We start from the raw sequence: 18,153 nt of genomic DNA on the forward strand, positions 1-18,153 counted from the left end.
AGGTGGGAGCCCTTTTGCCTTTTCTCATTGGGTCTCTCAAAGGGTCGCGTGAGTCAGAGACGTGGGTGTGATGCGGTGACGCAGTTTTTGGGCGACAGGAACAACGCGATGCTCTATGGCAGCCGGCGAGGGACCTACGGCAACGTGACTTCTGCCTGCTGAGGCAGCACCGTGCTCCTTCCTCTGGAACGGCCCCCTGTGTTATCCCGCCGGGACAGAGGCTCGGGCTCACAGGTAGGGACCGAGACGGGAGAGAGCAGCGCCTGCCCCCAGCCGCTCGGTCTGGAGAGCAGCCGGGCCCCGTCTCTCCTGCCCGCCGCCTGAGGCCGGGAGCTGCTGGCTCGTTCCGCCCCGCACGCGGGGTAACGAGCCCCTCCGCTTAGAGCCCGCTCCGAAGAACGCGGCGCCAGCGCGCGAGTCGGGCCCGGGTGGCTGGGTGGGGCCTCCTGCCCAGCCATGGGGCTGCCGCTGTCCTAGGAGCCTCCTGTCTTCTCCGCTCAGCGCCGGCAACTCCGCAACTATTGGCCAAGCTGGGGCTCCGCTGTGCGGAGGGGAGGGGCTGTCTCGGTGTTGGGCGGGGGGCGGATCTTGGGCGCCATCGCCAGGGAGGGGCTGTCACAGTGGCTGCGTTGTGCAGGTGCCGACTGGTGAATTAGATTATGTTTTTCAGCTCAAGGCTATCTCTTGAGTAGACCTCAGTGATACTGGCGCGTGTGTTGTGATGAGCGTGGATGGAAGCTAACGTGGGGTCACGGGTGATCTGACCTAGCTTTAACTCTCAGATGTAAGGCTGCTGTATTAACCCATTAGAATAGAGATGTAGCCGTGTTAGTCTGGTGTAGCTGAAACAAAATACAGGACTATGTAGCACTTTAAAGACTAACAAGATGGTTTATTAGGTGATGAGCGTTCGTGGGCCAGACCCACTTCCTCAGATCAAATAGAGGAAGAAAATAGTCACAACCATATATACCACAGGATACAATTTAAAAAATGAACACATATGCAAAGGACAAATCATATTTCAGAACAGAAGGGAGATGTGGGGGAGGGCGGAGAAGGTAAATGTCTGTGAGCTAATGGTATTAGAGGTGGGGAAAGGACATACCACACTAATACCAACCCTGGTACCTTCCCTTGCAACAAACCCCGTTGCCAGCTTTGTCCACATTTTCACTCTGCTGATACCATTATTGGACCTAACCAAGTGAGTTATAAGATCAAGAATACATATTCCTGCACATCCAGAAATATAATTTATGCTATCATGTGCCGAAAATGTCCGTCTGCTTTGTACATTGGACAAACGTCTCAGACACTTCGCCAAAGGATCAATGCCCACAAAACAGATATTAGACAGAATCACAAAGAAAAAAACAGTTTCTTGCCATTTCAACCAGAAAGGACACTGTCTCAACGACTTAATTACCTGCATCCTGCTTCGGAAGCCTTTTAAATCTGCACTTGAAAGGGAATCCTTTGAACTGTCATTCATGCTAAAATTCGACACTCTATGCATCGGTCTCAACAAAGACACTAACTGTCTTACCCATTACAAAGATAGCTTCCCCAATTATCACCTCTAATAGCTCCCAGACATTTACCTTTCCCCACCTCTAATACCATTCGCTCACAGACATTTACCTTCCCTCCCACATCCTCCTTCTGTTCTGAAATGTGATTTGTCCTTTTCATATGTATTCATTTTTTTTAATTGTATCCTTTGGTATATATGGTTGTGACTATTTTCTTTCACTATTTGATCTGAGGAAGTGGGTCTGGCCCACGAAAGCTCATCATCTAATAAACCATCTTGTTAGTCTTTAAAGTGCTACATAGTCCTGTATTATGTATTAACCCATTGTATGCTTTGGCCTTACCTTCCCTGCATTCAGTCCTGCCCCCAAAACTAAAAATCAGGAGGCTGGATAAGATATTTTAGGGCATTAATGGAAAAATCGTTATTTGTACTTTGAATTATTTTTCAAATGCATTCATCTTTGTTGTGCTTTTATAGTTCATATTCAAAACTTACTGTAAACTCTTGTTTTTCAGTCCCACTTATCTACCCCCCCCTCCCCCCCATACCACAGTTTTGCTTTATTGAGAGCATAACGGCAGGGGCTGCAGTTGCTGCTTTTGGGAATCTAACTATATGAAATAATGGCCAGTTATAAACCTGTAGTGGTTCAGTCATTTCCCAAGCTTGGTGAGAAAATCACGCAAGATACTTTGTATTGGAAGAATTACAAGGTGAGAGTGCATAATTAACTATATAGAAAAAATAACTTATGTGTTTGTGTAGTAGTTCTTGCTGAAATGTTTTGTCTTGATTTTTACCTACCCTGCTATTAAAATACTTTTAATGCAGAGCCACTGTGGGGGTAGCTCTTGGGACTGAGCCAGGCTACTTCCAGAGCTGTAGCAGGAGTGGTTCCCAGGACCTGGCACAAGTTGGGACTCAGTACTTATGGTGCTAACTCTTATTGATTAATCATGTAGTCAGTAAAATTTTTGTTGACTACATGATTACTGAATTACATGTTTCTTAATACAGTAAACTTCCAATAATCCGGCACTTTTAGGACCCAGGGGGTGCCGGATTATCAGATATGCCAGACTGTCAGGAAGGGCGGGCTATGAGGGGTCTGGAGTGGGGGGGGATGCCACCCCAGATCCCTCATAGCTCCCCCTTCCGATAGTCCGGCTCTTCCTCAAGCGTCCCTGATTCAGCTGCTGCGGCTGAATCGGGGACGCCTGCAGCAGAGCAGCTGGAGTGCTGCCTGGTTGGTCCGGTAGTGCTGACCCTTGGCGTGGTGAGACCCACCCGGCAGCACCCCAGCTACTCTTGGGGACACCTGGGACAGAGCAGTTGGGGCGCTGTGGGGTTGGTCCAGTAGTGCCGCTCCTCGGTGCTGTGGGACCAACCCGGCAGCCCCACAGCTGCGCTGCCCCAGGTGTCCGGATTCAGCTGCTGCTGAAACTGGTCAGGGGCTGATTCCAGGAAGCCAGGGCAGAGCAGCTCTGCCTCGGGCTTCCTGGAGTCAGCCGCTGATCAGTATCAGCAACGGCTGAATTGGGGACAGCTGGGGGGCTGCTCGGTTGGTCCCGCAACCCCGAGGGGCAGCGCTACAGGACCTACCTAGCAGCACTCCAGCTGCTCTGCCCCCGGCTTCCCCGATTCAGCCGCTAGTCACTTTTAGCAGCGGCTGAATCAGGGAAGCTGGGGGCAGAGCAGCTCCAATGGTCCGGCTGCCCGAAGCACTTCCGGGTTCCTGATGGTGCCGGACCATCAGGAGTGCCGGACTATCAGATGGCGGACCATTGGAGTTTTACTGTACACCTATTTTAAACTCATGTATCCATTTTGAGTGTAAAGTCAAAACTTCAAGACTCCAGACTAACTTGAATTTATTAATTGCTTCTTCCTGTGTATGCAGTTTACTCAAATAAAATATAGTCACCTCCATTTATCTTAATGGCAATTATCACAATAAGTTTTAGTACATCATCTTCAAAATGTATACCAGTTTAGTTATGTACACATGGATATTTTAAAAGTATATAATAGTATGAACGCGTTTTGCATTTTGGCTAATTCCCTAGTAATGAAAGAACACGCATAAAACATAAAATTAGAAACAAAAAGAAAAATTTAAAAAAACTGGGAGGGGGACATTCTTTTTTTATGATCTAATTTTTTAATGTTTTTGAAATTCAGCTTAGAAAATAATTGTAGACTATCTAGGTCAAACTTTCATGTCTTTGTAAGCCTACTGTTATGGTAAAAATGACCTGTCTTTTAATTACTTCAATTCATTTAGACTCCTGTTCAGATAAAAGAATTTGGTGCAGTGAATAAGATTGACTTCTCTCCAGTTCCTCCATATAATTATGCTGTCACAGCCTCTTCAAGGGTAAGTTTTCATAATAAGCCCAGTTTCACTTTTCAGTTGGTATTGAATAAGAATTTACTAATTTGAAATTTGTAATTTTTATTAGATCCATATTTATGGTCGGTACTCTCAGGAGCCAATCAAAACTTTCTCTCGCTTCAAAGATGCTGCTTATTGTGCTACGTATCGAGATGATGGCAAGCTGCTGGTTGCTGGTAGTGAAGAAGGTGTCGTTCGGCTATTTGATATTACTGGAAGAGCAGCATTGAGACAATTTGATGGTCACACTAAGTAGGGCAACATGTTTTTATTCGTTGTGTATTATAAGCCTTCTCGTGTAAATTTTTATGATTGAAATACCATGGAATACTTTGCATAGTATATTTTGTGGACTAGTCTTGGAGTCATTGTGGATAGTTTTCTTAAAACATCAACTCAATGTAGAGTAGCAGTCAGAATGTTAGGAATCATTAGGAAATTATTAGATAAGAAAATATCACTACCTCTGTATAAATCCATGGTACACCCACATATTGAAGACAATATACAAATGTGGTCACACCATCTCAAAAAAGTGGAATTGGAAAAGATACAGAAAAGGGACAACAAAAATTATTAGGGGGTATGGAACAGCTTCCATATAAAGAGATTAGGATATCTCATCTTGGAAAAGAGATGGGTGAGGGTGGGGAGATATGTTAGAGGTCTATTAAAAACATGACTGGTGCAGAAAAAGTAAATAAGGAAGTTTTGTTACTTATTCTCTATAACATATAAAGTCAGGGGGGGCATCAAATGAAATTAACAGGTAGAAGGTTTAAAACAAAAGAGAGTCTACTTTGCATACCATACAATCAGTCTGTGTAACTCCTTGCCAGAGCATGTTGTAAAGGTCCAGACTATAACAAGATTCTAAAAGGAACTAGATGGAGGATCGGTCCATAAATAGCTATTAACTAAGACAGGCAGGGATGGTATCCCTAGCCTCTATTACGTGAGAGGGGATGGATCACTCAATAATTACCTGTTTTGGCCAATCCCAAGCACCCCAGAGGGAATGAACAATCTTGGAAGACAGGATACAGGATTAGATGGATCATTGGTCTGATCCAGTATGGCAGTTCTTATGTCTTAACATTGCACTTCCACTTTTTTTTTTTTTTGGTGCTGTTGAAAATTTAAAGCTTTCACATGTCCCTAATAAGAAATTCAGAATTATCATGGCAGTAATTCTTAATTTCAAAATTACTATATTGAGTATTGTAGAAAATAACCTCTGCAATCTAGGTAATCAGATGCCACATAAAAGGCAGGAGTGTCTATAATGCAGTGGGAGGGGAGCCTCAGGCCTGGGAGGAAGCCCCCTACTGCCCTCCTGTAGGACTGGAACACACAAAATCTACTAGGCTTGCCCCCCTCTTTCCCCCCCCTTCTCCCTCCCCCGACCCAGGCTAATATACAAAATCAGCTACTTATGTAAAGAGTAGGGATGTGAAAGTTTTACTGGTTTTCTTGTTAAGGTTAACCAGTGGGGCTGGAGCAGTTCCCTGCTTGCCATGGGCAGCATGCTGTTCCAGTCTTGCAGGGGGAGGCACTCCAGCCTGGCAGGTGTGGTCCCCCCACTAACAGTGTTTAACTGGCTAGCCAATTAAATAGTATTTTACATCCCTAGTAAAGAGACACATAGTCTTCAACAAAAGAACATTCTCAAACTTAAAAAAAAAAAAATCCTGAAGTTTGCCAAAATTGGCAAGGGGTAGGCACCAAAATGAATAAAAACACCCTCCTGGTTTAGAAATTCAAAAAGGAAAAAGTTGTTGTAAAGAAGTACAAGTAAATGTGTACAGCATGACCATCCCTTACAACCCTTGTATAGAATTATTAGATTCCTATTCTGTTTATATACAAAAGAATATGTAATTGTCCTTTTGAGGGGGTGGGATATTGAAAAAAGTCCATATTGCCCACCTTTTGGGGGCCTGTGCTTTTTAATAGTACATTTGAACCACTGAAGAAGTACCTGACTTGAAAGCTGTGGCACTATACCTTCTACTAGCAGATATTTCATAGCCTACCTTATCCTATACCAATTCAGGGTAAAGCAATGCATTTTCCTATAACAACTCTGCATTCAAAGTTTGAGGTACTTGTAGTAATCTTGAACATTGTTGATTTTGGTTTCTAGAGCAGTACATGTAGTGGACTTTCTGTCTGATAAATACCGTGTAGTCTCTGGTGCTGACGATTATACTTCGAAGGTGTGGGATATCCCAAGTGCAACAGCAGTTGTGTCGTACAGCGAGCATACAGATTATGTGAGATGTGGCTGTATAAGTAAACTGAATGCAGATCTTTTTGTAACAGGTTTGTTCTGTAAAATCTTGTCTGTCTTGAATTGTCTATTATTACAATAGGACAGTGGACTTGCCTCATGCCAGTTTCTTGATTTTTGATTTTTTTTTTTTTTTAACCTTGTTTCATAGTGAGTGGAACAGGACTCTGGTCCTTTAAGGTCAATGATTCTGCTAAAATAATTAGACTGTATCTTGCTTCTTTACTTACATATTTATAAGAACTCCTTCCATTAGGGTTGTCAGTGGTCTACTGGCTTGTGACATCCCCCCCAGCCATCCTGTGGTGTGGCATGGCAGGCCCAGCCTAGAGCACCCTGTGGTACCTCTCCCATCCACGTTTAAGCAGTTAACCAGTTAACCAGTTAACTGGTTAAACAGGATTTTACATCGCTAATACATCAAAAGAATTGAACGCTTTTGCTAATACTTTAGGAAAAAATGGTGCCAGTGAACAGGACTTGTGTAGTTGAAAAGTTGTTTCAGAAATGGAACAAATGTGTTTAACAATTATAACAATCGGTTACTACTGAATTTCCTGATATTTTCAAAACACTGAAGATTAAGTACCATGCCCACTTAGAGCACAATATAATTGATAATAACGCTTACACAGAGCACTACTAAAATAAAGTTATGGTTCTTAGATTACCGCTTGGACTATAGTAAGTGCATCATTACACTTAAAGCTGACGTTCGAGGTTTTAACATGGTATAGAAGCCAATGTTCTAGCTCTAGTGACTTTTATGACTTCAGCAGCAAGAATCTTGTGAACGCCAAGCTAGGTAGAGAAAACTAATCTGAGTGATGTGGACGACTAAAAGTGAGAACCTTATACCATTCAGACATATCCCATTTTCCTGGCAGAGCCAAACCCTTACATTGCTTTAAGTTAGAATTAGAGGAAGTTGTATACCAAATTTGGTGGTCTAAGTCCTTACCATTTCAGAGGAGTTCTTGAACCAACAGATGATGCACTCTCTGAAATGCATTATAGACACAACTACTTACACTGTGAAGAGAAGTGCTTTTCTGTTGGTCAGTATTTCCTATGGATTTTTGGCTTGGGACTGAACATTTATTTCTTCTTAGATCTGAGTGTATGGGTGATGGTGGTGGTTTTTTTGTTTTTGTTCTTGAATTGTTCTGGGTCCTTAAAACTGATCTTGGGGGTATTTTTCAGGTTCATATGATCACACTGTGAAAGTATTTGATGCACGGAGAGAAAAAAGTGTTATGACTGTAGAGCATGGCCAGCCTGTGGAGAGTGTTCTTCTCTTCCCTTCAGGGGGTCTTCTAGTATCGGCAGGTATTTGAACAAACTGAAATTTCTTTTATTTCTTCTCCCCCTTTACTGGCAGCCACAGAATGGGTTATCATGTGTCACTACTGAGAGGAAACACCTAGGCTGTACACTTCATCTGGGTTATTAATTAATCACGCAGTGAACTCTCACTTCTCCTGTCGCCATGAGTGGCTTGGCACTAGCTCTCTCAGAGATCCCACTGTAGTAATAGTACTTTGTAGTAGTACTTTGTCTGAAATGAATTTGCTGTTTGTCCCTAGAGCTGAATTCAGAGAGTAGGTAGCTGGGAGTTCTCAGAAGAGATTCTTCACCTCTAATCTATTCCCACTTGTTTTTAATCAAAACTTCAAAAAAGGAAGCCTTTAGAAACTGGAAACTGATTCCCATTGCTGTAGTGCCTTATTGAGTAAGATTGAACAAATTGGATGAATTAATCTTATGTCCCATAAAACATTCTTAAAAGATGTGACTTTTCTGCACCTTTTCGGTAACCGGGTTTGGTTCTTTAAAGGATTTGAAACCACAGACAGAGGAATACTTCTTTTTAGGGTCAAACAAAGATTTTTTTATTTTTTCTATTTACTTTATAATTAATTTTCCATTTAAATCAATTCACTATTTTTTATTCTTTTAAAACAATATAATATACAAAGAAAAAGTAGAAAAACAGTACAATTAAAAAAAACAAAACAAGAAATACCCTCCTGATTTACCTTTAAACAATTTATGGAGTTAACAAATATATAATACTCACGTTCAGAGAGACAGAAGCATTGCTTAGATTCAGAAGATATTCTTTTCTTTTTCCTTTTTTGGATTTTTCGTTGCAACTTACGACCGATGTTGTTCCCCTTTCGGAGCTTATGTGCGGCAGCGAGATTCAGCGCCAGGGAGGGAGCTCTGGTTGATCAGACCTAGCTTTTTGGATTTGTAACCCGTCCGCTCTTGGTCTGTTCCATCCAACCTTATATACCCTGTTTTGGTATTTTGGTACTCCTCCACTCGCCTGACAATTGCTGAAGTTAGATTTTTTTTGTTGTCTCATTCTGCCCTTACAAAAACTTTCGTCTGCTCCATTTGGGGTAATCAGCACTTTGTTGCATACTGCTGTCTGAGTTACTTACTTCCCTAAAAGCGGGGTTATTGTTGGTCATCCAATCAAATTTTTTTATTTTACATCTCCTGTATCTCACAATGCTGCCTTTCCTTTACACATACAATTAAACTGGTGCTCATTTGACACATTCTGGGTAGGCCTCAATACCTTCCTTTCACACACCTGACCTGAAGGGCTGACACTCTTCTTCAGGGTCTCTCCTCTTCCTTGACCCACCTTCCCACTGCTGCAACACAGAGAGGATCCCCCAACTCCAAATTGAGCCTCGATAACAGTTGTCCCTGACCTTTTAATCATAAGATCACTTTTTCAATTTAAGTGCAATGTAAGATCTACCTCAAACCCAGACTCCCTTGCCCTGCCCCGCCCCACCTCTTCTCTGAAGCCTCATCAGTCTTGCTCCATCCCCTTTCGTCCCCCATCCTCACTGCCTTTCACCAGGCTGGGGTAGGGGATGGGGTGCAGGCTCTGGTCTTGGGCCAAGGAGTTTGGAGTGTGGGAGGGGCTTGAGGCTTAGCCCAGGGTGGAGAATTGGGGTCCAGGAGGAGTTTCAGGGTACAAGCTCTGGGACGGAGTTTGGTTGCAGGAGGAGGCTCAGGGCTGAGACAAGGGTTCAGGAAGCAGGCTCTGGCTGGACACTGTTTAACTGACATCGGCTTCTGGGTGTGGATCAGTGGGGTTTAAGCAGGCTTACTCCTGCTCTGGCCCTTTACCACTCCTGAAAGCAGCTGGCATGTACAGCAATGGCTCCAGGGTGCCATGTGCTGCCCCATATCTACAGGTACTGAGCCCACAGCTTCTACTGGCTCTGGCCACGGTTCCCCATTACTGATCAATGGGACCTGCAGGTGTGGTGTCTGCATGCAAGGACAGCATGTGGAGAACCCCTGCTCTGCGTTGCTCAGGGGCTGCAGGGACTTGCCAGCCACTTCCAGGAGCAGCAGTTACCATAGGGATAATGACTCCTTCCATGACAGGTTAGGCATTTTATAACAATACCCATGCTTAAATTTAATTCTGTGAGAGAAATGAAAACTATGAAATTCACAGACCAGTCAAAAACCAAAAATAACCCACTTTGCAAGCAGTAAAAGAAGTAACAACCCCCCCTCCTCACCCATGTATGTGTTGGTTTGGGAGATGAGCATGAAGGACAGTTGGTGTTTGTGAGAATGACAGAGACACATAGTATGTGAGTGACAGATCTTTGCATTGCCAAGCTCCTTCCCTCCCCTTCTCTCTGTATGGAAATAGGGTACAAAAGTGGGGGGAGGAGGGATACCTTGACATCAGTGATCCCCCACCCCCTTCTCCCTCCCACCCCTTCATAGCAAGCAGAAGGATCCCAGGGGTGCAGCTCCAAGGCAGAGGGCAGGAGCAGCATGACAGTGAGTGGAGAGGCAATTGAAGTGCCAGTGTCCTCGATAGCTTCCTGTCAAAACCAGCCAAGATCGCTGTTAGAGGTTTTTAAGATCTACTAATAGATCCTGGTCTACTGGCTAGTGACCACTACTCCATAATATTCTTAAAGAGTAAAGCTTGTAACTTCCCTCCATAACACAGGTTGTAACAGTTGTGGGCATCAATCATCTGAGTGATGCAATATTTTCCCTTCCAGTTGGTCCAGAGGAAGTCCATGTGTCCTATAAATTATAAACTCAGTTTGTTTGATAGGAATGCAGATGCCATTATCTTAAATGGACAAGAATGGAAGCAGCAAACTTAGTGTTAAAAGGAAACCAGGACTCTGTTCTTAACTGAAAAATGTATGCAAAGAAGCTTAAATATGGTGCATCTCAAAACTATTTTGCATGTGTTTTCTGTTTATAGGAGGTCGGTATGTTAAAGTCTGGGACATTCTAAGAGGAGGGCAATTACTAGTTTCTCTGAAAAATCACCATAAAACTGTAACTTGTTTATGCCTCAGTAGCTCTGGGCAAAGGCTGCTCTCAGGATCATTAGACAGGTTAGTATCTTTCACCTATCATCTAACTTGGGGATTTTTGTTGTTTTTAAATACATTGCAGTCATGACTGTGATAGGTCAAGGCAGGAGACTTACAAGACACCAGACTAAAGTAAATAAAGGCAATATTTTTCATACGAATACTTCAATTACTGGTGTAAATAAAGTTGAAATGCATTCTGGGGTCTTGTTCTACTTTTAATAGTGCAGTTATGAATTAAGTCAGGGCTACTCAACACACAGCCCGTGGGCCACATGTGGCCCAAGACCCATTTGTTTGCAGCCCACGGTGCAGTTTGAGTTTGTGGGGCTCAACATGCGGCCTCAGAATGGGATCCTTTGAACATGGCCTCCACTGGGAACATGCTCCACAATGGTGAGGCATCTCCCAGGTGGGGTGAGCACTGAAAGATGCAAGTGGCTAGACTGGCTAGAACAGACAGGTACAGGGTGTCAGCATTTCTAGCCACCAAGGAGGAGGTACTGGGGCATTGTGTGAAAGAAGAAGTTTGCATATATATTTGCATGTATGTGTAGTTGCATATACGTTGCGGCCCTCAGCATGTGCTGTGAGTCTCATTGTGGCCCCCGGGGCTTCCAAAGTTGAGTAGTCCTGAATTAAGTGGAATTAAGGCATTCTGAGAGCTAACTTGTGACTTTTTGCCAAATTGCTATTCCATTTCCTGAAACTTCAAACTTAAACTATTCCCACACTACTACCACCCCCAACTTAGCCCAGTTTAATATGAAAACTCTTTACTGCTACACTTGTTTACTGATGCCTCTAATTTCAGTCTAGTTCAGAGTCCTAATGCAAATAATCCCTTGCACCTTACACCAAAAATGGCAACCTCCACTTCACTCTTCATTCACATTAGCACTTTGTTCTCTGCCACCAAAAGTAGCTGCTCTGGTCCTTCCTGTCTCTTCTTGATCCTTGGATTGGGAAACAATTCAGTAGAAGAACTCTAAAGGAAACTATCTCCTCTACTTTCTCTTCATTTTCTCCTCTTCTTAACTCACTAGTAAGAGGGGGCCAAACAGGTAGAATGAGATACCTAGTGCAAAAAGAGGTTAAAAAGAGGAGTTTCAAATGATTTAGCCATTGTTTTTTACTTTGCTGTGTAGGGAAGGCAGTATTACCCTGACACTCAGTTCAAGTTTGAAAAGTTATTTGAAAGTTAGACATTGAAATATTATTTTAAATAAAAGTTTAGTTTCTATAGAATCTGCATAACATAGACCACATAAATATATAATGAGGGGCCAGGACTGGGCAATGAACGAGGTTTTTGCAAACATTGATATAATTGTTCAAACTTTTTGTATTTGTGACCCCTTTCACACAAGAAGTCTGAGTGTGATTTCCCTGCCCTTATAAATGAAAAATGTGGGTTTGGGACTGAGTGTCCCAAATAGCTGACAGCTCATGATCCCTGTGTAACCATACTGCGACCCTGGAGAGGTCAACCCCCAGTTTGAGAACCCCTGCACAACCTTATGGTACAGCAAGTGAGAGAATTTGTGAATATTAAATCTTTCTGCAGGCTAGCTATCTGAAGAGACTAGCAATAGTAAAATCAATTGCGGAATGAAGAAATTACTATGTAAAACTTGTTGACATCTCTTTAGAAGGGTCTGTAACATTTGTTAGAGAGGTGAAATTCTTGTAAAATATCTGTGCTGACACATGGAAATATGAAGTCTATAAATAAATTGCTCTTCTGTGTAGGCATGTGAAGATTTACAGTACAACCTCCTACAAAGTAGTCCACAGCTTTAATTATGCGGCATCAATTCTTAGTCTTGCTCTGGCTGTAAGTATAATAATTTTTTTTTAGATTCTTTATGTAGCCACTTACCATTTTTAAATACACCATTTCCTAATTTACTTTTTAGCTTTCATTGCAATCTCTAAATTTCAGAAGGATGCTATGTGTGTGAGGATCACTGAATGAATTCTATAACACAATTATTATCCAGAAGCTTTGCGTATTACACATTAGACTGTCATAAATCCATTGGCTTAACATGGTGTCATGCAGCTGGGGTTAGCACTGGTCTTAGCTGTGTACTCTGAGCTGGGAGTGTCTTGAGCAGCATGCTCCCCCAAGGAGTGAATAAGTGGGAAGGGAATGTTGCTGTGCTTTGATTTGTAAAGATGGTCCTACTCTTCCTTGACTGGGGAGCCTTGCACAGCTCCAGCATGACATCTAGTCAGCAAGTGTTAGACTATGAGGGCACCTGAACTAGGAGCCTTTTAGAACCAGTCTGGTCTGAGGGACATGGACAAAGTCAAACATTTCACTGATATTTTCCTCACTGTTTGTACAGCCTTCTCCTGTGATAAAGGATTAAGGGCAGAGAAACTGAAAACTAGTTTCTATGTGAGGAGCTATGGACAAACAACCTCTTGGCAGGGAATGTGGCTTTGCGTTTCTCTGGCTGCCTGACAGCTCACCTCTAACTGCAGGCAAAGCTAATTGTGGCTGCTCTCCTGTCAGAGGAGGAAAGGAATGGGCTGCTTGGCAAGCCAGTCTTTTACCTTCTCTTCTTGAGAGTCAAGGGCAGATCCAGATTCTCTGTCTGGTGGGGTTGAGAAGGCTGGTCAGACACCACTCCCTTTGCCTCCCAGTGGTAGTTCAGAGGGCCACTGTGAAAATGCCAGACTTTCTACCAGCTGACTATCTCTTTCCCCCTTTCCTACCCCCACTCTGGCTCTTCAGGAGGTTTGCTTGTCTTGCCCCTTCTAGCCATCTCTTGGGAGCTATTGGAAGTTTGGGGGCAGCCCCCTAGACCCTGTGCTTTTGCAGGGCCCTGCATTGGCCACCTCAACTGTCCTATGGATGGGCCTGATGTGGAGCGGCAGCAGGGTTCACCCACACCCCTCGCTCGCTGCGGTGGCAGGAACCGGAGTGGCCCAGTAGTCTGCAGCTGCAGTGAGTGAGGGGAGTGGGTGAACCTTGCTGCCTCCTACTCTGGCTCCACTCTGCCACCCTCTCCTGGCCTGCACTTGGCTTTTAGCTTTTGAACACTACTCTGAATATGTATACACACACTAAAAATATAGGACACATAATATACTTAGATTCTTGGGACGAGTTTAAACTTAAAATATATTAAACAGTTGTAATATAAAGCAGGCATTATGAATAAGAGTTGTGAACAGTGGCCTTTCAATGAGGGATTACTAGTATAACAATATTAAAAACTGAATGTAAATTATTCAGAATACTGCTCGCTACAAATGTGTTGTTCTGAATACAACTTAATATTTAGATGAATAGGTCTAGGTATTTTAATGGCCCTGAAAGAGCTACAGGATGGTTTGTCCAAACCCTTATCCACCCTGACATTTTCACTTTGTAAAGAATTGTAACAGCCAGTTGCCCAGTATGGAACTAAAAGCTAATGCATCAAAACATTTTGGTTGTATCAGTAAACAATAGTATTTTGGGGGTTTTATCAGATGTTTCATACAAAATATATAAATAATGTTTATATAATCTGTAGACTTTAGTTACTAATTCAATTTCTTATTCATTTTAGCCAGAAGATGAAACTATAGTTGTAGGTATGACCAACGGGGTACTAAATGTTAGACACAGAAAACATGAAGAGAGCAAAGAACGTCTTCCAAAAAAGAAACGGCCAGCATACAGAACCTTTGTAAAAGGAAGAAACTACATGCCAAAGCAGGTATGGGGGAGAGGAGGGATAGTTTGATAGCTGCATCCTGTATAATTCTTCAAAATAAGTTTTAAGAAAAAAATCTTTCCATTAATATAATAAGTATGAAGGTTTTTAAAGGAATAATATAACTAGCTGTACTGACAACTGCATTTTAAATATGATTTTTCCAAATACACTTTTTTTCCTGAAAATTTGCCCAGATTTCTGATAAGAATAGAAGGCACATGGATAGCAAATTGCATCATCTGGAAAAACAATAGAAGGAAATGAAGAAGTAGTGTTAATGCTAACAAAACACTTAAAAAAAATATTAAACATGTTTGTTCTACCCTTTCAATTCTAGGAGGATTTCTTTGTTAGTAAACCAGTGAGAAGTCATTTGAAAAAGTACGACAAACTACTGAAAAGCTTCCAGGTTTCCAAGGCTCTAGATACAGTACTTCAGGTAAGGCCATTACTCCTTTTGTGCACCAATACTCAGTGCATTCATTTGAAACTTGTATTTCATGAGATGAAAATATTACTACTTTTGGTATAGCTTATGCCTAGGTAGATTTCATTTAAGATGAGCACTGGTACTAAACACTTTACATTCACTTAGGCCCGGAACAAGACACCTGAAATTACAGTTGCAGTCATGCAGGAGCTAAATCGCAGAGGAACACTGAAAAATGCACTTGCCGGAAGAGATGAAACACAATTGAGTGTTCTCATGTCTTTCTTGATAAGGTATCACCTAAAATACTGCTGATGAGTCTATTTCATAAAACAGATTTTTTTTGTTGTTGCCATCTCTTGCCATGCTTATCTGCAGACACCTCTGTCAAGACTGTTGGAGTGAAACCCTGGCCCCATTGAAGTCAACAGAAATTTTGCCACTGATCTCAGTTCAGGCACAAGTCTAGATTTTACCCCTGTTGTTCATAATTACTTAATGGATGTGTGCCTACATGGTCACTAGACAGTGATTTTCATTTATAAAATGCATGTTGATCCGGTTTGGTGTGTTCTGCCTTTATGGTAGGTCTCATACATTCTTTAAAGAGAGAAAGTTTAAAGAAACTGCATTATCTCACTAATTTGCCTTTAATCTTCCCATTCCACCTTAATATAAGTCCTGTTGTCTGGAGCTCTTGTTTTAGCTTTCTTTATTTAAAAAGAATATTGCCACATTTCCAAGCCCCAGTGCTTTCCCTACTGATGGGTTTCCACATGTAACTTTTTGTTTATCTTGTCCCTAGTAGGGATGTAAGCAACTAATCAATAAGCAAAAGATTATTGGAGAGTCGAAACACTAGTCAATTATTTGCTGTCCCCCTTCCCCTTTGCTGCCTCTATCAGAAAGAGGTAGCAGGGTGGGGATAGGGGAGAAAAAGGGATGCTGGGGGGAGCCGGCTTACAGGCTGGTTTCCCCCCAAGCTGTGTGGGAGGGGGCAGCGGCAGTGTTCCACCTTTGAAATGCACCAGCGGGGACTCTTGTACATTTCAAAGCAGAAGTGGCTGCATGGAGGCTGGGGTCAGCAGGGGACTTAAAGTCTCCTTCTACCTCCAGGCTCCATGCGTTGTTTCAATCTTTGAAATGCACAAAGAACCCCTGCTGGAGCTCCTGTACATTTCAAAGATTGAAACCCGGCATGGCAGTTCCACCTTTAAAATGTAGCAGCAGCTGGGTAGGCTCTTGCTACATTTCAAAGCAGAACCGCCCTTATCAACTAATCGAATAGTCAATGGAAATTCCATCGACTATTTGACTGATTAATCTAACTTTAACATCCCTAATCCCTAGGACTGCTTTTACCCCTTCATGTGAATGAAAAGTTGTCTAGTTAAGTACAACTTACCACACAAGTTTAAGTATAGGAAAACTGGTGATATGGGAGTAAATGGCCAATATTTTAATTGTAAGAATTGCTCTGTTTGCAGATATGTGGTTGAGCCAAGATTTGCTCCTATGTTGATAAAAGTTGCAGAAATGATTATTGGTAAGTACTGTACCAAAAGAAAACTCGTATTCCAAACTAAGCATGCTCTCCTCTAAAGAGTAAAGGTCTACATTGGGTGTATGGGCAAAATGAGGAATTTAAAACTGATATATTAAAAAGCCAGTAGTGAATGTAGAGATCAGAAAATTCCAAGCTCTATTTTTTTTTTCTAGCCAGATCAGTCATCTGGCTATGTGCTTCACTTTAATTAAACTCTCGATACAAGAGTTCCTATTTGAAGGCTTTAAATGCCCTTGGTGCTTTTATTTAATGTAGTTGTGTGCTATGATTAGCATCCCCAGCTTCTCCCAGTAAATAATACCACAAGTAGTAAACATTTAAACAAAATTGAATCTCTCTTCAGACTTACTCGCATGAAAGTTTTCATTTTGCCACAAAGCAAAACTTATCATAAATAACTGTATATTTAGAAATTAAAATATAATTTTTATAAAATAAGAACCAAGTGACATAAAACTCACTTAACTTTGCTTTCTCCAGATATTTATCTCCCTGTGGTTGGACAATCAGCAGTTATTGATAAACAGTTCTTGAAACTCCAAGAAATTATAGAAAAAGAGATTGACTACCAAACGGAACTACTTGAAGTTCTGGGAATGATGGATGCACTGTTTGCTACCATGACAATGAAGAAGGCCACTTCGCTAGAGAAGAACAAAACTAATGGTATTTTGAGGGTCCTGGAACAAGATACGAGTAACTAACTGTCTAATTCCATAATTATATTTGTGGAAGATTGTTTGGATTTGCAATCTACAAAGCTTTCCCCAGAACACTTTTTTTTCTGTAGTAGCTTTCAAAATACTGCTTTGCTTCAGGAAATGGAAATAACTCCTGCAGGGTATATTTTGAAGAGACTGGACTGCTGATGACAGAAAGAATGGACCCTTTCAAGACAAACTTCCTATGTAACTTTTCTGGTTCCAAGATTTTAAAGTTTTATTCCAGAGCTATTTAACTACTAAAATACATCTTGTGGATCAATACAAAGTGAGACTTTGTTCCTCCAGACATATCTTATGAACTTTATTTTATATTGCTCCTCTTTTCGCCCTCCCCCCCTCAAAAAAAAGATTGTTTAATATACATCAGTCCTGTAAGAACTGGTATTTCTTGAACCTCAGGTACTTGGCCACAGGAATAAAACAAAGTATGACATTAACATAGGTTGGCTACATTGTAGGCTTTTTTTCTTTCCCTTGTCATTCACCAGTTCAAATCTTTGGTATCTTAATGAAAAGCAGTTCTCACCCCCAAGAAAATAGTGGATAATAGTGAAGCATTTTTAGGGGTCCTGGAAGAGTTTGAGCTTAATATCTTTCCTGAAATCCTTTCAATGTATTAAATTCTGAAAAGTAAATGCCAGCTCATAAGAAAACTATGCGAGGCAAAAAGAGATGATTTTTGAATTGTTTTTTCCTTAAAGCAACTTAATTTAAAAAATTACGTTACTCATCAGTGAGCAAATTCTCAGTTAAGGTTGCAGCATCAATATTAAATTTAAAAAGAAGCTAAAGTTCTCCTAGTACTATTAGTTCTCCTGAAGTGCATGTACTGCTCACTGGTATTGTGCCTAACAATTTAGTAATTCATAAACTTTAGAATGCAGTGGAGCAACTTAAATTGCTATAAGAACCATAACCCTATGTGTGACTTTTTAGATTTATATTTCAAGGCGTAGGCATGGTGCTTTTCTTATTTTGAGGAGGAGGGGAGAAAAATAGACCTTGGTAGGTCACTTTGATATTACCAGGTTGATATGTCTTTGAAATGCACAATTGATACACTTTCATCAATGCTGCTGTTAAACAAAATATGCAC

General features: G+C 41.7%; 1 protein-coding gene across 1 annotated transcript; it reads left to right on the plus strand.

The window, feature by feature from the left end:
• Nucleotides 1–55: 55 nt before the first annotated feature.
• On the plus strand, nt 56–17,498 carry UTP15 (UTP15 small subunit processome component). Its single transcript, XM_075932254.1, has 13 exons — nt 56–234; nt 2,056–2,253; nt 3,825–3,917; nt 4,003–4,187; nt 6,082–6,260; nt 7,432–7,557; nt 10,502–10,637; nt 12,369–12,453; nt 14,186–14,335; nt 14,673–14,774; nt 14,931–15,058; nt 16,253–16,311; nt 16,813–17,498. The coding sequence occupies exons 2-13, from the start codon at nt 2,164–2,166 to the stop codon at nt 17,034–17,036; spliced, it is 1,557 nt and encodes a 518-aa protein (XP_075788369.1). The 5' UTR covers nt 56–234; nt 2,056–2,163; the 3' UTR covers nt 17,037–17,498.
• Nucleotides 17,499–18,153: the final 655 nt, after the last annotated feature.

This window comes from Pelodiscus sinensis, chromosome 6, assembly GCF_049634645.1.
Source record: "Pelodiscus sinensis isolate JC-2024 chromosome 6, ASM4963464v1, whole genome shotgun sequence".
NCBI classification, from domain to species: domain Eukaryota; kingdom Metazoa; phylum Chordata; order Testudines; family Trionychidae; genus Pelodiscus; species Pelodiscus sinensis.

Coding starts and splice junctions, on each gene's coding strand:
- UTP15 (XM_075932254.1), top strand. CDS start 2,164: ATGGCCAGTTATAAACCTGTAGTGGTTCAGTCATTTCCCAAGCTTGGT. Junction 3,918..4,002: donor CTGTCACAGCCTCTTCAAGG/GTAAGTTTTCAT, acceptor AATTTTTATTAG/ATCCATATTTATGGTCGGTA. Junction 6,261..7,431: donor TGCAGATCTTTTTGTAACAG/GTTTGTTCTGTA, acceptor GGTATTTTTCAG/GTTCATATGATCACACTGTG.